Consider the following 21,959-nt stretch of genomic DNA (forward strand, 5'->3'; position numbering starts at 1 on the left):
GGACGTAAGGTCTCCGTCCATCCGTTATTGCTGTCTCTCTGTCCAACTTTCAGTCTGTCCATCTGAAAAAATTGTTCCTGAAATATCACATTAAGGACTTGTGACACTTAATTGGATGAAACTTGGTATACTCATAAATGGCCATTTACAGATAAAGCACGACCTTTTTTCTTGGGCTGCACAGAACAGGTCAGGTCGTTTGAATCTCAGGTAAGCGACTTTGGGTCCTTCAGGCCCTCTTGTTACATAAAACTGATGAGAAGGCCCTTAATCAATGAGACATAAACTATATGCTCAACCCTACTCATTTATTACTATACTATACTCCCCACCGCTGACTTATTTTAGACAAGAAGACGCCAAAACGAAAGCGTGGCAGCATCAGCTGCCAGTCGTCCCCCCTGAAGACCACCCAGAAGACGCCTGGCGGGGGTTCCGGCGCGGTTAAGCTGGCAAAGAACATGAGGATATCAGACAAAACCTCGCTAGGTGGGATATAGCTCCACATTCAGTTTTAGCTCACCCGACCACAATGTGCTCATGGTGAGCTTTTGTGATCGCCTTTTGTCCGTGGTCCTTTGTGCGCCGTGGGGCGTCATTATTTGCCTTGTAAACACTCTATAGAGGCCACACGTATAGTCCAATCTTCATGAAATTTGGTCAGAAGATTTGACTCAATGATATCTTGGACAGGCCTTTTCCGCTCCATTTTGTGAAATTGCCATACTGGAATTTTGGGAATTTCGCCTTGTGAAAAAAAACATTTTGGGAGAAATTAATCGCAAAACTGGCTCAATTGGGAAAAATAATCGCATGTAAGTAGTGTTTATTATATTTCAAAGAAGCCGTAAACTTGCAAATAATGACTATTTTGATAACATATTGTTAAAATTTTACAAAATCTTATGAACATGTGTGATGAGTGCAGGTTTTTTTTGTCTGATTTTGGGGAAAGGGCCTGGCCTTTTTCGAGGGGAAAAAAATCGCACGAAGCGCCAGATTTTGGGGAAAATTAGGAAAGTCTTAAATAATCAATTTTTTACTGTTTAAAAAAAAAATCAAAGCAACAGATAATTTAATTATGCAATATTTTTCTATTTTCTACACTGGATCAGGTTAACTTATATTTTTAAGGGTTTACAATTTTTATTTTATTTTTTTAAATTGGGATTTTTTTTCAATTGGGAAAAAACAACCAGATTGGGAATGGGGCTGATATTCGGACCTGTGGCATAGGGCGGAAAAGGCCTGTTGGATGAGTTCAAAAATGGGTACGTTTGCTAGAAAAACATGGCTGCCAAGAGGCGAGGCATTTTTATGTTCCCCACCTTTATAGTGGGGGACATATTGTTTTTGCTGTCTGTTGGTTGGTTTGTTTTTGTGTCTGTGTGCGTCAAACTTTTACATTTTGCCATAACTTTTGCAATATTGAATATAGCAACTTCATATTTGGTATGCATGTGTATCTCATGGAGCTGCACATTTTGAGTGCTAAATGGTCAAGGTCAAGGTGATCCTTCAACAGGGCCCTCAATCCATTTTAGGGGAAGCGGGTCGCTACCCATAGCAGGGGGAATTTTCGCAGTGTTTCCCTTTTGGGGGGATTTTTTTACTTACTCTCTTATTATAACATTTGTACATGTTTATTGTCCTATCATCATGAAACTTTGTCAGAAGATTATTTCCAATGATATCTTGGACAAGTGTGAAAATGGTTTCGGTTGCTTGAAAAACATTGCCACCATGGGGTGGGGCATTTTTCCTAATATCGTTATTTATTAGGGATGGCAACGAATATTCGAAAATATGCCAAATATTCAAGTTCAAAATTCATGTTTGAATAATTGAAAGATATTGTTTTATGCCAAAAAAAATAAAAATAAATGAAGATGTGCAGTCACATCTTTTTGTTCATTGCAGACTCTTTTAGTGCATCCGTGTTGTTTGCATTAAATCTGCAATCCATTAAGGAGATGATAATTGGCATACTGGAGGGTTTTAGGAGAGAGTTAGTGTCTTAATTGATTTTATCTGGCAGTTTTCACGTCATTAATACACCCAGTTTAATCTATTGTCAATGACAATTGACATGTTATTCACAGCCTGACTTACGTTCACTTCAAATGACCAACCAATTTAATTGCTATATCCATACATTAAATCCATGATTATCTAATCAGAATTAAATTGCTCAAATATATATCAATTAAATTTGTTATGCCCCCCTTTAAAGAAGAGGGGGTATATTGTTGTGCACATGTCGGTCCGTCAGTCAGTCCGTCTGTCGGTCCATCCACCAGATGGTTTCAGGATGATAACTCAAGAACGCTTGCGCCCCGAATCATGAAACTTTATAGGTACATTGATCATGACAGGCAGATGACCCCTATTGATTTTCAGGTCACTAGGTCAAAGGTCAAGGTCACAGTGACTTGAAACAGTAAAATGGTTTCCGGATGATAACTCAAGAACGCTTAGGCCTAGGATCATGAAACTTCGTAGGTACATTGATCATGACTGGCAGATGACCCCTATTGATTTTGCAGGTCACTAGGTCAAAGGTCAAGGTCACAGTGACTTGAAACAGTAAAATGGTTTCCGGATGATAACTCAAGAATGCTTACGCCTAGGATCATGAAACTTCATAGGTACATTGATCATGACTGGCAGATGACCCTATTGTTTTTCAGGTCACTAGGTCAAAGGTCAAGGTCACAGTGACTGGAAACAGTAAAATGGTTTCCTGATGATAACTTTAGAATGCTTAGGCCTAGGATCTTGAAGCTTCATAGGTACATTGATCATGACTGGTTGATAAATCTATGTTAAAGTTTGCGTACCACCTCAAATATTGTCAATGTCCCTTGACATATTGCTTTCATTTTTTGCAAACTTCTTTACCAACATGACCCCAATCTATAAACAAGAGCAGACAACTGTATCAAGCATTTTGTAAGAATTATGGCCCTTTTTTGTCTTAGTAACTGAATATTTTGTTAAATTTTGTGTTTAGATCCACTTGACTTCTAAAGTATCAAAGCTATTGCTTTCAAACTTCAAATATTTTCTTGCTATCATGAGGGTACTGTACCTGGCAAGTTCAATTGACCTTGACCTTTGAATGACCTTGACTCTCAAGGTCAAAAGAATAAATTTTAGTTAAATTGCCATAACTTCTTTATTTATGATCAGATTTTATTAAAACTGTGACAAAACAACACTTACCTGAGTACCAAAATGGATAACACCCAAACAATTCCCCACGCCCCAACCCAGAATCCCTACCCCCCTCTAAACCCCCCCCTACCCAACCCAAAAAGAATATTTTTTTCTTTGAAACATGGTTAAAAAACAAATATTGATTTATTTTTGAAGGACCGTCCAAACTTCCCACACAAGCTATTGCTATGTAACTTGAAATACGATCTTATTAAATTGTAATATGTCTTTAAAAATGTTCTATAGATTGTGTAAAATATACCTGAACTATTACCTTGACCTTAGTGAATAATTTGAACAATTTCCCCATGATGGCTTACGTTTTCTTGTCAAGCACTCGAATAGTCAAGCGCGCTGTCCCCTGACAGCCCTTGTACCTTATATGGTTATAGTAAAAACTTTTACACTCTTTATGTCACATTTATTGTCCTATCTTCATGAAATTTAGTCAAAATATTTGTTTTAATGATATTTTGGATGAGTACGAAAATATATCTGGTCTGTTGAAAAACTTGGCCCCAGGGTGTCCACTATTCATGAAAGTTGCTTAGAACATTTGTTCTAATGACATCTTGGGCTGCACAGAACAGGTCAGTTCCTTTGAATCTCAGGTGAGCGACTTTGGGCCTTTCAGGCCCTCTTGTTACATTAAACTGATGAGAAGGCCCTTTAATCAATGAGACATAAACTATTTTCTCAACCGTACTCATTTATGACTATATATTGTACTCCCTACCGCTGACTCATTTCAGACAAGAAAACGCTGAAACAAAAGGGTGGCAGCATCAGCTGTGAGTCATCCCCCCTCATGACGACCCAGAAGATGCCTGGCGAGGGTTCGGGCGCTGTACGGCGCTCAGAGCGACAGAAGCTGGCAAGAATCATGAGGATGTCGGACAAGACCTCGCTAGGTAAGATATAGCTCCACATTCAGTTTTTTAGCTCACCTGACCACAATGTGCTCATGGTGAGCTTTTGTTATCGCTTTTTGTCCATCGTCCGCTGGGCGGCATCAACATTTGCCTTGTTAACACTCTAGAGGCCACATTTAATGTCCAATCTTCATGAAATTTGGTCAGAAGATTGTTCTGAATGAAATCTTGGCTGAGTTGTAAAATGGGTACGTTTGCTTGAAAAACATGACTGCCATGGGGCAGGACATTTTCCTTATAATAAAATATATGGCTATATCAAAACTTTGTTAACACTCAAGAGGCCACATTTATAATCTAATCGTCTTGAAACTTTGTAAAAAGAGTTTTTCCAATGATATCTTGGACAAGTTTGAAAATGTTTCCGGTTGCTTGAAAAACCTGGCCACCAGGGGGTGATGCATTTTTCCGAACATGGCTATTTATGGCTTTTGTAAAATCTTGTTAACATTCTCATGGCCACATTTATTTTTCAATCATCATGAAACTTGGTCAGAGGATTCATCCTAATTATATCCTGGACGAGTTTGAAAATGGTTTGGGTTAGTTGAAAACCATGGTCACCAGGGGGGGGGGGAATTTTCCGTATATGGCTATAGTAAAATCTTGTTTACCCTCTAGAGGCCACATTTATTGTCCGATCATCATGAAACTTTGTCGAAAGATTTGTCCCAGTAATATCTTAGATGAGTTGACAAAAAGTTCCGGTTGGTTAAAAATCATGGGCACCAGGAGGCAGTGCATTTTTCCTTGTATGGCTATGGTAAAACCTTGTTTACATTCTAGAGGCCATATTTATTGTCTGATCTTCATGAAACTTGGTCACAAGAATTGTCCAAATTATTTCTTGGACTCGTTGAAATTGTTCCAGTTGGTTGAAAAATATGTCCACCAGGTGGCGGGGCATTTTTCGTTATATGGCTATAATAGTATAAACTTGTTAACACTCTTTATGTCGCCTTTATCGTTCAATCTGTATGCAACTTGGTCAGAATATTTGTTTTAATGATATGTTGGATGTGTACAAAAATGTATCTTGTCTGTTGAAAAACTTGGCCCCAGGATGTTCACTTTTCATGAAAGTTGGTTAGAACATAAGTTTTAATGACATCTTGGGCTGGAATAGGTCAGTTCCTTTGAATCTCAGGGGAGCGACTTTGGGCATATCAGGCCCTCTTGTTGCATTTATCTGATGACAAAGCCCTTTATCAATGAGATGAGACATAAACAATATTCTGAACTGTACTCATTTCAGACAAGAAGATGCAGAAACGAAAGTGTGGCAGCATCTGCTGCAAGACGTCCCCACTCATGACGACCCAGAAGACGCCAGGCGGGGGTTCGCGCGAGGTACCGCTCTTGGAGGGACAGCAGCTCATGAGGATGTCGGCCAAGACCTTGCATGGTGGGATACAGCTCCACATTCAGGTCTTAGCTCACTTGAGCACTAAAATGTGCGGTGAGCTTTTGTGATCGCCTTTTGTCCTTCGTCTGTTTTGTGTTGTGTGGCGTCAACATTTGCCTTTTTAATACTCTAGAGGCCACATTTATTGTCTGATCTTAATGAAACTTGGTCAGAAGATTTGTCCCAATAATATCTTTGAAAAGTTCCAAAATGAGGCTGGTTGCTTTAAAAACATGGCCATCGGGGGGCTGGGCATTTTTCCTTACATGGCTTTATATGGCATTAGTAAAATCTTTAGAACACTCTAGAGGCCACATTTATTTTCTGATCAGCATGAAACTTGGTCAGAAGTATTGTCCCAATTATATATAGGACAAGTTCGAAAATGGTAACAGTGCTTGAAAAACATGTCCACCAGGGGGCAGGGCATTTTTCCTTATATGGCTATAGTTAAATCTTGTTAACTCTCTAGAGGCCACATTTATTGTCAGATAATCATGAAACTTGATCAAAAGATTTTTACCACTGATATATTAGATGAGTTAAAAAATAGTTCTGTTTGGTTGAAAAACATGGGCACCAGTGGGCGGGGCATTTTTCCTTACATGTATATGGCTATAGAAAAAATGTGTTAACACTAGTTCGTATTTTTATGTCAATAATTTTAGATTTTTAGGTCATCTGTACATCTTTCTGTCAGTACACACAAACTTTAATACGTAGCAAAGTACATATCATATCATTGCACAGTGTGTTTTTTCAGACAGAACTGAACATTCTTTAAAAAGAACTTGGTATTCTAGCTGTAAAGGAGCTCATTGGTAATTATGTAAAACCTTTCAGTTTTCACCAGATGAAAAAGATCAGGTCACTGTTAATAAAAATAGAAACACAGGGCCCTCACACTACTATGGGGGAAGGGGTCCGCAGCCCTCAGGAGGGGGAATTTTTCGCGGCGTTTCCCTTTTTGGGGGATTTTTTTACTTACTCTCTCATTATTTCATTTGTACATGTTTGCACTATATCCATTGCATTTTTCATAATTTAGTATGTTTGAAAAAATTAAATTGAAATAGAATTGAGATATAATAATCATGAGACACATCTTTCTATTAAAAAAAAAAAAAAAAAAAAATTTTTTTTTTTTTTTTTAGGGGGAATTTTTCCCCCCAAAAGGGGAAAAAAGTATACTTTTCAGGTGGGGGACTGCCACCAAAATTCGGCGGCAGATTTGATAGATTGAGGGCCCTGAAACATAACTTAATATTCTTACTGCTCACCAATTACATAAGATATAACTATGAAACTGGCTATATGTTTAACAGGGCCCTCAATCCATTTTAGGGGAAGCGGGTTGCTACCCAAAGCAGGGGGAATTTTCGCGGCGTTTCCCTTTTTGGGGGATTTTTAACTTACTCTCTAATTATTACATTTGTACATGTTTGCACTATATTCACTGCTTATTTCATAATTTAGTATGTTTGACAAGATTAAATTAAAATAGAATTGAGATATAGTAATCATGAGACATCCATTTAAAAAAAAAAAAAAATTTTTTTTTTTTAGGGGGAATTTTTCCCCCAAAAAGGGGAAAAAAGTATACTTTTCAGACTGTCAGTCCCTTCCTGTATTCATCCATCCTCCAAAAATAGAATTTACTTCCAAAGTACATAGAATATTATCATAAAAGTTAGTGTTCATATTCCGTCTTTTTGAAACTATAGAAGAAAGAGAGTTGTCTCCCATTCATTTAGGTATCCGATAAAAAGTAAACAAACCAAACGAAAACACGATCTGCATCTCAGATCTCTGAAATAGTAATATTTACTGTTTATTTCAATTAAAATTTATGTATACAGTTATTTCTTCATTGATTGCTAAACTTATAGTTCTAGTTTGTGTACATTAGTATTTTAATGCTGTATTGCCATATAATTTCACGCTCCAGAAATTTTCATCAGTAAAAGTTTAAAAGCACTGATAATAGCTGTCTGCTTTTAAAACTGTGCATGTAGCATTATGCAATTGATACCAAAAATGTATAACATATCTGTATTTAATTTATTCATGCACCTCATTAATGTAGGTTTATTTTAAATATTGATTGATATTCTTCTGTCACTGTCACACTTGACTATCAGTTTCTGGAATCATTAGTTTCATGGCAATTTAATACCAGTTGAGAGTAAAATTCTTAATTTTACAATTTATATTTTGATGTTTTTGAACTGTTGTTTTTTTGTTTAAATATTTATGCCCCCCTTCGAAGAAGAGGGGGGTATATTGCTTTGCTCATGTCGGTCTGTCGGTCGGTCCATCCACCAGGTGGTTGTCAGACGATAACTCAAGAATGCTTGGGCCTAGGATCATGAAACTTCATAGGTACATTGATCATGACTTGCAGATGACCCCTATTGATTTTGAGGTCACTAGGTCAAAGGTCAAGGTCACGGTGACCAGAAATAGTAAAATGGTTTTTGAATGATAACTCGAGAACGCATACGCCTAGGATCATGAAACTTCATGGGTAGATTGATCATGACTTGCAGATGACCCCTATTGATTTTGAGGTCACTAGGTCAAAGGTCAAGGTCACGGTGACCCAAAATAGTAAAATTGTTTCCGGATGATAACTCAAGAACGCATACGCCTAGGATCATGAAACTTCATAGGTAGATTGATCATGACTCGCAGATGACCCCTATTGATTTTGAGGTCACTAGATCAAGGTCATGGTGACCCGAAATAGTAAAATGGTTTTCGGACGATAACTCGAGAACGCATACGCCTAGGATCATGAAACTTCATAGGTAGATTGATCATGACTTGCAGATGACCCCTATTGATTTTGAGGTCAGAAGGTCAAAGGTCAAGGTCATGGTGATCGGAAATAGTAAAATGATTTTCGGATGATAACTCAAAAACGGTTTTGCCTAGGTTCATGACACTTCATAGGTACATTGATCGTGACTCGCAGATGACCCCTATTGATTTTCAGGTCACTAGGTCAAAGGTCAAGGTCACAGTGACAAAAATTGTATTCACACAATGGCTGCCAGTACAATGGACAGCCCATATGGGGGGCAAGCATGTTTTACAAACAGCCCTTGTTTCTTTATAATACTGTGTGAGAGTGTTGTGATTGGTCATAGTGGTCAGTGTTGTGTTGTTTAATTTCACTGTTCACTGACAATTAATTGACCGAGTTCTTCAATGGATACAGCACTCATAGATCAAAGATTTTGTGCCCCCCAAAAAATAGAGTTGATTGCTTGCATTAAGATTCTGATTTTATTTCCAGTCGGTCAATATTAAGGCATTTTACTGTTAATGATTTAATCACATAAAATAAAATTGCTTGCATTATTTTTATGCTCCCCAAAAATTTATTTTGGGGGGAGCATAAAGTCGCCGCTTTGTCTGTCCGTCTGTAGGTCGTGTGTCCGTCTGTGTGTGTGTACGTCCGTCCGTGCACAATTTTTGTCCGGGCTATTTCTCAGCAACTAATGACCGAAATTCAATGAAACTTTATGGGAAGCTTCACTACCAAGAGGAGATTTGCATATTATCAGCGGGTTCTGCTTGGATGATTTTTAGCTCATCTATTTTTTGAAAAAAAAAATGAGCTATTGTCATCACCTTGGCGTCGGCGTTCAGTCGTCGGCGTCCGGTTAAGTTTTTCGTTTAGGTCCACTTTTCTCAGAAAGTATCAATGCTATTGCATTCAAACTTGGTACACTTACTAACTATCATGAGGGGACTGGGCAGGCAAAGTTAGATAACTCTGGCGTGCATTTTGACAGAATTATGTGCCCATTTTATACTTAGAAAATTTACAATTTTGGTTAAGTTTTGTGTTTAGGTCCATTTTATTTCTTAAGTATCAAAGCTATTGCTTTCATACTTGCAACACTTATTAATTAACTATCATAAGGAGACTGTGCAGGCAAAGTTATGTAACTCTGTCTGGCATTTGGACGGAATTATGGGCCCTTTATACTTAGAAAATTGAAAATTTGGTTAAGTTTTGTGTTTTGGTCCACTTTACCCCTAAAGTATCATAGATATTGCTTTCATACTTGGACCACTCGCAAACTATCATAAGGGTACAGTAAAAGAACAAGTTGCATAACTCTGGTTGTCATTTTTACGGAATTATGGCCCTTTTTTGACTTAGTAACTTTGAATATATGGTTAAATTTTGTGTTTCGATCCACTTTACTTCTAAAGTATCAAGGCTATTGCTTTCAAACTTCAAATACTTTCATGCTATCATGAGGTTACTGTACCTGGCAAGTTGAATAAATGTCTACACCCCCACACTATACACCCCTCTTCACTCCACCCCTCCCTCCTTTGTGATTGAAATTGAGAGTCCCTTCACCTTTAAAAAGAAAATAGATGAGCGGTCTGCATCCACAAGGCGGTGCTCTTGTTCACAGAGTTTTGGCTTTTTGAAATTTTCCATTAACTGTACATATAGTGCAACTCTTGTCCGGGCTATTTCTCAGCAACTAATCACCGGAATTCAATGAAACTTTATGGGAAGCTTCACTACCAAAAGGAGATGTGCATATTATCAGCCAGTTCTTGTCGGATGATTTTTCACAGAGTTATGGCCCTTTGAAATTTTCCATTAACTCTACATATAGTGCAATTCTTGTCTGGGCTATTTCTCAGCAACTAATGACCAGAATTCAATGAAACTTTTTGGGAAGCTTCACCACCAAGAGGAGATGTGCATATTATCAGCCAGTTGTGGTCGGATGATTTTTCACAGAGTTAAGGCCCTTTGAAATTTTCCATTGTACATGTAGTGCAATTCTTGTCCGAGCTATTTCTCAGGAACTTATAACGGGAATTCATTGAAACTTTATAGGAAGCTTCACTACCAACAGGAGATGTGCATATTATCAGCCGGTTATGGTCGGATGATTTTTCACAGAGTTATGGCCCTTTGAAATTTGCCATTGTACATGTAGTGCAATTCTTGTCCGAGCTATTTATCAGGAACTTAGTACGGGAATTCAATGAAACTTTATGGGAAGCTTCACTACCAACAGGAGATGTGCATATTATCAGCTGGTTATGGTCGGATGATTTTTCACAGAGTTATGGCCCTTTGAAATTTTCTATAAACTGTACATATAGTGCAATTCTTGTCGGGGCTATTTCTCCCCAACTACTGACTGGACTTCAAAGAAGCTGTATGGGAAGCTTAACTACCTTGAGGAGATGCGCATGTTATTAGTGGGTTCTGGTTAGATGATTTATTAAGAGAGTAATGGCCCTTTGAACTTTTTAAGTCGCTAAACCATCCATCGTATTATTTTGTCCAAAGTTATGCCCCTCAAGACGTTTCGTTTTATCTGAATATATAGTGCAATATTGTGAGAAAAAAAAACTTTGGGGAGCATCACCCGTCTCCGACGGTTTCTTGTTAGAATTGTCTGCAAAATTATAAGAGCTGCAACGGTTCGATCCGATTCATCGAAAATTGATTCGAAATGCTTCGATTTGATTACGATACCAAACCTACCAAATTCGATTCTTTAACATATATACATAGATACGTAAAGGGCGCTGTATTCTGACTATTGTTACAGGAAGGTGTAGGTTCTATCTTTACCTGTAATTACGACGCGCGCGATTGGTTGCTTATTACTTTAGTCATCCAATCATTAAGCCCGTTACGGTTTACTTTTGGAAAAAGCGTCAAAATGGTTGAACAAGTTGTTGCTGACAAATTGAAATTATCAGATGCGCCTAAAAAGCTAAAATCAAATTGTGGCAGTATTTTGGGTTTCGGGATGGTAGCCCTATCAATAAAGCAAAGTGTAAACTGTGCTTCACGGATGTGGCGTACGCTAAGTCCGGCTCAACCACTAATCTAATTTAATGCAATATGTCAAACGCAAACATAACATTGATTTAGCAAGACAAAGAGGTCGCACAAGTGCAACTACTCAAGTCGCCAGCCAGTAAAGTAGTTCTATTTCTGTTGGTGTTTTGTTAAGTTTATTAGAGAATGTGATTTGTCCTACAGGTAACAGGTGAGGCTGTCATGGCACAGTGGTAGACATGCTTATAGCGGTTTTGGGTAAAGGTGTAATAGTGATAGTACTACCATTCAACTGATTCCAGATACGTTCTTTTTTTTTTTTTTATTATTGTGTAATCAACACAATCTTCTAGTCAGAAGTTTTTTATATTAAAATTGAGTTTTAATTTGCTATTCTTTTTTATGTGTTTTATTGAAATCACATTTGAACAGAAATGTTAATTTTGAGGCATAAGAGTTAATATATGATAAAACTAGGTTTGAAGATGAATCGAATCGAAAAAATCGGTATGGGAGTGTCTGAAATCGAAATCGAATTGAATCGAGCTGTTGGTGAATCGTTGCAGCTCTAAAAATTATGAAATTTGACATATGTATATATATAATGAATTATAAAAGTGTCTATCAGTTTTCGACAGTTTGATACCTGAAAAGTGTTTCATTTTGACATAAAAGAAATATACTTATAAATTCATCTGGGCACAATAATAATGAAAGGTATTTTCATATTATTCTACAATGTACACGTCTTTTTTGGTTCATTATTTATACACATTGCTAATTGTTTAGTTTTAATCAATTTGGAAATGAAGTTGGACTGTTGCAATACATATATCACTCTATACTTATATGGCCTGTGATATATGTGATTTGAAAGTATATTTTACTTTAACTTGTGACAGTACATAGCACTCAAGTAACAAAAACACAATGAAAAGATCCAACTCACTCAAAATTAAAAAAATATTTTATTTATCAATACAGTACTAGTTATGAAGAGTTATTTTCAATTTGTTGCATCAAATAATTTTTAACTTATAATGTTATTGAAACTCATCAACAGGTCTCAACTTTCTTTTACGCCCTGTCTAAATCTTAACATTGTATAGTTTTTCAGTATAGAACTTGTCGGAATCAAATTCAATCAATGTCAAAAACAAAGAATTAAAAATAACGCAAGTTGGCAAGCCAATTCAAAACATGATTTTATCGTCTGTGGCATTAAAAATGTCTTCAATTGTAATTTCTGGTCTTATGGTATTTGTGGAGATTTCATGCTTGTCAGGAGATGCCTGCACATAGACACTTCCAACGTAGAGGCCACATTTATTGTTGAATCTTCATGAAATTTTTTGGAAAATTGTTCCCAATAATATCTTGGAAAAACATGGCCGTCAGGGGGTCATTTGATGTTCACTCTTCACGAAACTTGGTTGGAACATTTGTTCTATTGATATCTTGGGCTGCAAAGAACAGGTCATTTCTTTTTATCTCATGTCTTCTTCATCTGGCTATTTTCATAATAAGATTAATCATTTGGTTGTTATTATGAAATTGAAACTAGTTTTTTCTGACTGCTCATCTTTCTTCCATTCATTTAGGATGTACTGTTAGCCTGAAAACGTAACTTCATGTGAATGGCTTTTCCTGTTCAATTTTTCTTATGCTTGTTTATAGAGGGTAAGGAGGGACTGTCTTCAAGCAGCAGTAGTGGCTCCGACAGTGATTCCTCTTCCAACTCCAGCTCATCCAGTGAATCTGATTCCAGTGACATGTCCGATTCAGGTTAGGCTGCATCGGCCCACATTCAAAAACTGCTCTTCCTACCCATATCATACAAATGTCAGATCAGATCTGACGGCTTCATGACGAAATGTGTGTGCCTACCACAGAATTTCCAAAACATTTTCTTTGACAACACATTAAAGTAAGTTAACAACAGTTTATATGAATCAGTTAATAGGAACTTAAGCTTAAGTAAAAAAAAAATGTTGGTATTCACTGTTTATTTTAATTGCCACACTTGTATGTAACAAAACATTGCTGGCTGTACCAAGTTAATGTGCATTTTAGCTCACCTGAGCACAACATGCTCATGGTGAGCTTTTGTGATCGCCTTTTGTCCGTGGTGCGTCGTCTGTCGTGCGGCGTCAATATTTGCCTTGTTAACACTCTAAAGGCCACATTCTTCATGAAATTTGGTCAGAAGATTGGTCTCAATGATATCTTTGATGAGTTCGAAAATGGTAACAATTGCTTTAAAAAGATGGCTGCCAAGAGGCGGGGCATTTTTCCTTTAATGGCTATATATCATGGCTATAGTAAAACTTTGTTAACACTCTAGAGGCCACATTTATTGTCCGATCTTCATGAATCTTGGTCAGAAGATTTGACCCAATATTATCTTGGATGAGTTCGAAAATGGTTTCCGTTGGTTGAAATACATGGCCACTAGGGTGCGGGGCATTTTTCCTTTTATGGCTTAAGTAAAAAACCTTGTTAACACTCTAGAAGCCTCATTTATTTTCCGATCTTCATTAAACTTGGTAAGAAGATTGATCTCAATGATATCTTGGATGGGTTCAAAAATGGTTTTGGTTGCTTTAAAAACATGGCCACTAGGAGGCGGGGCATTTTTCCTAATATGGCTATATATTGCTTTAGTAAAACCTTATTAACACTCTAGAAGCCACATTTATTGTCCAATCATCATGAAACTTGGTTACAAGATTTGTATCAATGATATCTTGGATGAGTTTGAAAATGGTTCTGGTTGGTGGAAAAACATGGGCGCCAAGGGTGCATGGCACTTTTCCCTATATAGCTATAGTAAAACCTTGTTAACACTCTAGAAGTCATATGTATTGTCCAATCATCATGATTTGTCCCAATGATATCTTTGACAAGTTCGAAAATGGTTCTAGCTGCTTCAAAAACATGGTCACCAGGGGGCGGGGCATTTTTCCCAATATGGCTTCATGAATCTTCATGAAACGTTGTCAGAATATTTGTTTAAATTATATCTTGGATGTGTATAAAAAAGGTTCTGGTCTGTTCAAAAACATGGCTGCGATGGTGTTCACTAGTCATGAAAGTTGGTAAGAACATTTTGTTCTAATGACATCTTGGGCTGCACAGAACAGGTAAGTTCCTTTGAATCTCAGGTGAGCGACTTTGAGCCTTTCAGGCCCTCTTGTTCTTTAATTTGGCCTAGTGACCTAGTTTTTGTTCTCAAGTGACCCAGTTTTGAACTCGACCAAGATAACATTGGGACAAATCTTTAGATCATGGATCAAGTTTCAGGAAGATCAGACAATAAATGTGGCCTGTAAATGTGGCAAAGTATCGCTTCATAAATATCACTGCGAATTAAAGAATGAAAAGCAATTGACACTCAGCCAGAAAGTACTTGAATCTAAAGGTGATTCTAAAAAGCTGTACAAATTTGTGTGGGAGCTTACGGGAAGCAAGTCTGAGAACCCGTTGCCAACTGTTCAAAATGAAAATACTTTAGCTGACACATTTGCTGATTATTTTATGCAGAAAATAGAGACAATCCGAGGGAATCTTAAAGACTTTGACAACAACACGCCGATTGCGAAACAGGTCACACAATTGGGAAATTTTGAAAAACTCACAGAAGATGAGATCAGAAAGATAATAAATCAATAACAAACAAAGTCCTGCGAGATTGATATCTTACCGACAAAAGTGTTAAAGTTGTTTTTGAATGAGCTTCTTCCAACCATTTCTAAATTTGTAAACCTTTCTTTGGCACAAGGAGTATTCCCTGCGAAGTGGAAACAAGTGGTAGTGCGACCTTTGTTAAAAAAAGCCGGCTTTGAATTGACCTTTTCAAATTACAGACCAGTGAGTAATTTGGCATTTCTGTCAAAAGTAATTGAAAAATCAGCACTCTATAGATTAAACAAACATGCTAGTGAAAATGATCTTCTCCCAAAGAACCAATCTGCTTACAGACAATATCACTCTTGTGAGTCGGCATTACTAAGACTTGTTAACGATCTCCTAACTGCAATGGAAAACCAAGAGGTAACAGCACTCATTGCACTAGACCTTAGTGCTGCTTTCGACACCGTAGATCATGACATACTCTTAGATGTCTTGAAAATTCAATATGGCGTGTGTGGTGCGGCGCTGGACTGGATGGACTCATACTTGCGGCCGCGAAGTTGTTGTGTAAGTGTGAACGGATGCATGCCAAAACCACGTGAGTTAAAATGCAGTGTCCCACAAGGAAGTTGTTTGGGTCCTTGGCTTTACCTCACATATGCAGGAACAATTTTTGACATAGTACCCCCTTCCATCTCTGTCTATGGCTTTGCAGATGACCATACTGCCAGCAAACGTTTCAAACCGATTCTAGCGGAAGAAACTGAAGCCATCAACGAACTCCAAGATTATGCACAAGAAATAAACAACTGGATAAACAGTAATAAACTCAAAATGAACGCTTCAAAAACTGAATACATAGTGTTTGGAAGTCGCCCTCAATTAAATAAGTGTAACACTCGGGACATTGATGTATGTGGTGACAAAATCAAGCATCAAGTAGCATCAGATATCTGGGCGCTTTTCTGGATGAAACGCTGAACTTCAAGGAACACATTAAGAGAAAGTGTAGATCTGCAATGTTGAATTATTTTAAAATAAAAAACATTCGTAAATTCTTAACGCAAGACGCTACAGAAACACTAGTTCTTTCTTTAGTCATTTCACATTTGGACTACTGTAACGTTATTGTGTACGGCATCTCCCAATGTGAATTGGCAAAATTACAGCGTGTTCAAAATATGTGCGCAAAATTGGTTTTAAGCCGTAGAAAGAGTGACAGTTCAAACAATCACTTCACGACCTGCACTGGCTGCCAATCAAGACTAGAAACGAATTCAAAATTCTTACACACTTTTTTTACTGTTCAATTGGTAATACTCCTGCCTACTTGACCGAACTTCTATCCACTCCGATTTCTAAACGTAATCTTAGATCATCAGCATCATCAATAGGCTGTTTTAATGTACAGTTTAACAAGAAAAGAACATTCAGTGATAGAAGCTTTGGAACTGTGGGTCCAAAACTATGGAACAACATACCTTTGAGTTTAAGACAATGTACTTCAATTGACACTTTCAAAAAAAAACTTAAGACATGCTTTTTCCACGACTTTTTTGCATTATTTTAAAGGTAATACGTGATGTACCTTTGATATATGTTTTGTATAGACTTGTTTGACACTTGGCACTGTTGTTTGTTTTTTAACTTGTGAAAAGGATTGCTTCGCTCGCTTGTTGAGGATCGGTTACTGTGTCACTCCATATTATTGTTTGTTTTTTATTTGTGTTTAATTTTTGTTTTTATTTCTATTGTTCAACGCCATTGAATATGTTTATACGTAGAAATAGGCGTTCAATCAAATGCTCGAGTTTCAAGTGTTAACAAGGCAAAATGTTGATGACGCACAACGACGCACGACGGTCAAAAGGTGATCCCAAAAGCTCACCATGAGCATGTTGTGCTCAGGTGAGCTAAAAACACATTTTTATAGTGCTTTACTAAATAACAAATAAAGAAAAAAGCTTGTGAACACCCCAGAGGCACCATTTATTGCCTAATATTCAGGAACTTTTGCCAGAACATTTCAAACCTGGTCAGGTTGGGAAAAAAACTTGGTCACTAGGATAAATAAAAGAATAAGCTTGAGAAAATTCTAGAGCCCACATTCATTACTCAATCTTAATGAACCATGGTCTGAACATCTGTCTTAATAATATGTAGGTTGAATTTAAAACTGAGTCATGTGGGGTCAAAAACTAGGATTCTTTGTTGAATTCAAGAAAAGTTTGAGAACACTATAGAGGCCACATTTATTTCCCAATCTTCACGAAACTGGTTTGAACGTTTGTCCCTTAAACATCTCAGCTTAGTTCGAAACTGGGTCACATTTGGTTGAAAATAAGGTCATTTGGTAAAATGAAAGAAAATAACTGCAAAAAACTCGATAGAGGCCACATTTATTGACCAATCTTTATGAAACTTGGTTGAGACTTTTGATCCAATGATGTCATGGTCAAGATGGAAACTGGTGAATGTGGGGTCAAAAACTAGAGAAAAATAAATGCAACAACTACAACTCGTAGTGTTACTACAACAGACGAACGGACAACGCGCACAAAGCGGAGCTCAAAATTTAAAGAAAAAGCTTGTGAACACTTATTTTATATAGAAGTCATATTTTTTGTGCAGTCTTCATGAATATTTTTCTGAACATTCTTTGTGATGATTTCTTTGAGGAGTGAACTATGGTTCCTGTCATTAAAACATGGTTGCCATGTGGCTGTTTTTCTCATGTGGCTTTAGTACAAATAATTTTAGGTTCAGAAGTCACTTTTTATGCTTTCCCAAAATTTATTTTGCAGGGAACATATAGTCGCCGCTTCGTCTGTCCGTGCGTGTGTGTGTGCGTCTGTCTGTCCGTCCGTGCAAATTTTTTGTCCGGGCTATTTCTCAGCAACTAATTACTGGAATTCAATGAAACTTTATGGGAAGCTTCACTACCAAGAGGAGATGTGCATTATCAGCCGGTTCTGGTTTGATGATTTTTCACAGAGATATGGCCCTTTGAAATTTTCCATTGTACATATAGTGCAATTCTTAGCCGAGCTATTTCTCAGCAACTTATTACGGGAATTCAATCAAACTGTATGGGAAGCTTCACTACCAACAGAAGTGCATATTATCAGCCGGTTATGGTCGGATGATTTTTCACAGAGTTATGGCCCTTTGAAATTTTCTATAAACTGTACATATAGTGCAATTCTTGTCCGGGCTATTTCTCCCCAACTACTGGAATTCAATAAAACTATGGGAAGCTTAGCTACATTGAGGAGATGCGCATGTTATTTGTGGGTTCTGGTTAGATGATTTATTTAGAGAGTTATTGCCCTTTGAAATTTTTAAGTTGCTAAACCATCCATCGTATTATTTTGTCCAAAGTAATGCCCCTCAAGATGTTTCCTTTTATCTGAATATATAGTGCAATATTGTGACAAAATAAACCTTTGGGGAGCATCACCCCTCTCCGACGGTTTCTTGTTTGACCCAATCATCATAAAACTTGCTGAAGCATTAAATAATTTTATATATCTGGGCTTAGTTTAAAAATGATTGTGGTTTGTTTATAAGCATGGCTGTGAGATGTTTTGGCAATTCCCCTTATAAGTCTATTGTGAAACCTTGTTAACACTACCTTCTTAGAACACTTAGATTTCTAACTCTTTCATTGCTGGAACTGAATTTTGAAGGCCTTTGCAAACAGTTTGTATCCAGATGAGACACGACAGAACGTGGCGTCTCAGCAGGATCCAAACTGTTTGCTATTCTGATAGTATTCTTTGAAAAAAAATCGAAGAAAATGCTAATTTAAGAAATTCAGCAGATGACATTTTAGCAGACGACAAATGTCCCAGCATGCAAAGGGTCTGAGTTGGGCACCTTATACAGATATGGTCCTCTTGTTATCCAACGTTTTAGTTGTATGTACAAAGATAGTAATTTATACAATAACAAAAAAATATACTACTAATGTTTATTATAAAAAAAATCATATAAGCCTACCGGTATAACCGACTGGTATTGACTTAATTGCAATTTATAATTTAACTCCAATTTAATATACTGATTAATTATTTTAGATATGCAGATCTTCGTGAAACCCCTAACTGGCAATACCATCAAACTCATGGTGGAGCCCTCTGCCTCCATTGCAAATGTCAAGGCCAAGATTCAACACAATGAGGGAATCCCCCCAAATAAGCAAAAGTTACTATTTGCTTCCAAACAGCTGGAAGATGGCCGTACCCTCTCTTACTACAACATCCAGAAAGAGTCCACTCTCTTACTGGTCGTGCGTCTGCCTGATCGTATAAAGATCATCGTGAGGATGGTCACTGGTAAGACCATCAACCTCGAAGTTGAGCCCTCTGCCTCCATTGCGAATGTCAAAGCGATGATTCAAGTCAAGGAGGGTTTTCCCTCAAATCAGCAGAGGCTGATGTTTAAAGGCAACGAGCTGGAAGATCATCATTACCTTTCTTCCTTCAACATCCAGAGAGACTCAACCCTCCATTTGCAGTTAAAGTTAAAGCAGATCATCATCGTGAAAACAAATTCTGGCAGAATGATCCCCCTGGAGATTTTTCGCTCTGACTCAGTTAGGAGTGTCAAGACTAAGATCCAAGACAAGGAGGGAATTCCCGCACAGATACAGAGGTTGATCTTTAATGGCTGCCAACTAGAAGATGGTCGTACCCTAGATGACTACAACATCAATGATGGATCTATGCTCTACGTGGTACTTCGCCTCAGCGGATCTTGAACCCCATGCGACCAATGTGAAAAAAATATCGGTTCTCAAGCTATAATAATAATTAATTTCCAGTATTATTTCTGAGATTATGTAAAGAAGTTATTTGTGCAACAATATTCCTTTAAAACCAGTTTAAACTCCTATTACTTCTTTAATGACCATTCCAAGGTGCTTAATCAAATTTTCTTCATGTATGTGCGTATGCTTTGTACTTTTGTGTCTTGTCATTTCTTTTGCTTTGTGTCACCCTGTCTGTCAGTTGGTTCCTTGCTACCCTCCTTGTTTAACTGAAGTTTACCTATATATGTGCGAAATGAAAAGGAAACAGCATATTTGTCAGAAACATGTACTGATTTCATTTACTATGCTCGTATATGGCAGAAGATAAAATATTAAAGCGCATCTCATATATACATGTGACCTATTATTGAATGAGGGTGTTTAATTTGTAGATATGATCACATGAAGTCATAGAAAATCTGTTTTCCAGCCTTTTTAGAAATGCAGATCGATAGCAGGGAATCATGCAACCTTTGCCCTTTCATTGACTTTGTGCACCTATAAAGATGAAATTATGACTTCTAGTGGGAGTAAAGATTTTCTGATTTCAAATTCATATTTCTTAGGCTGATATAGATCTTTTAGTTATCGTGAAATATTTTTATGCCCCCCTTCGAAGAAGAGGGGGTATATTGCTTTGCTCATGTCGGTCGGTCGGTCTGTCGGTCCGTCCACCAGGTGGTTGTCAGACGATAACTCAAGAACGCTTGGGCCTAGGATCATGAAACTTCATAGGTACATTGATCATGACTCGCAGATGACCCCTATTGATTTTGAGGTCACTAGGTCAAAGGTCAAGGTCACGGTGACCAGAAATAGTAAAATGGTTTTTGAAAGATAATTCAAGAACGCATACGCCTAGGATCATGAAACTTCATGGGTAGATTGACCATTACTTGCAGATGACCCCTATTGATTTTGAGGTCACTAGGTCAAAGGTCAAGGTCAGGGTGACCCGAAATAGTAAAATGGTTTCCGGATGATAACTCAAGAACGCATACACCTAGGATCATGAAACTTCATGGGTAGATTGATCATGACTTGCAGATGACCCCTATTGATTTTGAGGTCACTAGGTCAAAGGTCAAGGTCACGGTGACCCGAAATAGTAAAATGGTTTTCGGATGATAACTCAAGAATGCATACGCCTAGGATCATGAAACTTCATAGGTAGATTGATCATGACTTGCAGATGACCCCTATTGATTTTGAGGTCACAAGGTCAAGGTCATGGTGACCTCAAATAGTAAAATGATTTTCGGATGATAACTCAAGAACGCTTTTTCCTAGGAACATGAAACTTCATAGGTACATTGATTGTGACCTGCAGATGACCCCTATTGATTAGCAGGTCACTAGGTCAAAGGTCAAGGTCACAGTGACAAAAATCGTATTCACACAATGGCTGCCACTACAACGGACAGCCCATATGGGGGGCATGCATGATTTGCAAACAGCCCTTGTTTCTTAATACTGATGACAAATGACACTTTATTCTCTTTTATATGTTTTCCTATAATCTTGTTCAACAGATATAGGTCCGATAAAATCTGGTTAGGTCCTGTAAGTTTGAACAATTGCAGAAACTCATGTCCTGTGAGTTGATCTTGTCTTTCACATGGGTTTAAATACGAGTGAAAATTTTTATGTTAAATATTTCACTCTCAGATATTAACATTATTTGTGTTATAATATTCATGCAATTCAAATGATGAACATTTATTTGTTTTTATTTCTTAAATGTAACACTTTGACATTTAACCGTTTTCTCAGATTGTATAAGCAGTTTTAAATTTCTGTAAGTTTAATTCTTAATAAATAGTGATGTTGTTACATACTTTGTTTCCTAGATCATGTTCTTTTTATGCCCCCAGATCGAAAGATCAGGGGTATATCGTTAAAAACATGACCACCAGGGGCGGGGCATTTTTCCTTATATGGCTATAGTAAAACCTTTTTTACAATCTAGAGGCCACATGTATTGTCCAATCTTCATGAAACTTGGTCAGAAGATTTGTCCTAATAGTATCTTGTTATCTCAGGTGAGCGACTTTGTGCCTTTCAGGCTTTACACCAGTGGTATTAAACGTACAATTGACTTTCTCTTTTACAATA

The 21,959-nt window shown here is 37.4% G+C and overlaps 2 protein-coding genes and 1 pseudogene across 2 annotated transcripts in view; all 3 read left to right on the forward strand.

Annotated features, from left to right (window-relative positions):
* Positions 1-21,677, forward strand: part of LOC127834890 (zinc finger protein 585A-like) — a 124,614-nt gene extending 102,937 nt beyond the window's left edge. Inside the window, exon 3 of the mRNA XM_052361005.1 lies at positions 21,196-21,677. The gene's annotated coding sequence lies outside the window, so the exon portion shown is untranslated. The remainder of the gene's footprint in view (positions 1-21,195) is intronic.
* LOC127834880 (polyubiquitin-C-like) overlaps positions 1-21,959 on the forward strand; it is a 321,474-nt pseudogene that overhangs the window by 17,736 nt on the left and 281,779 nt on the right.
* LOC127834907 (polyubiquitin-like) lies at positions 13,191-21,677 on the forward strand. The gene is made up of 2 exons (XM_052361038.1): positions 13,191-13,325; positions 19,111-21,677. Exon 2 carries the CDS (start codon positions 19,113-19,115, stop codon positions 19,791-19,793), a length of 681 nt encoding a protein of 226 aa, XP_052216998.1. The 5' UTR covers positions 13,191-13,325; positions 19,111-19,112; the 3' UTR covers positions 19,794-21,677.

This window comes from Dreissena polymorpha, chromosome 6 (assembly GCF_020536995.1).
Source record: "Dreissena polymorpha isolate Duluth1 chromosome 6, UMN_Dpol_1.0, whole genome shotgun sequence".
In the NCBI taxonomy this organism is placed as follows: domain Eukaryota; kingdom Metazoa; phylum Mollusca; class Bivalvia; order Myida; family Dreissenidae; genus Dreissena; species Dreissena polymorpha.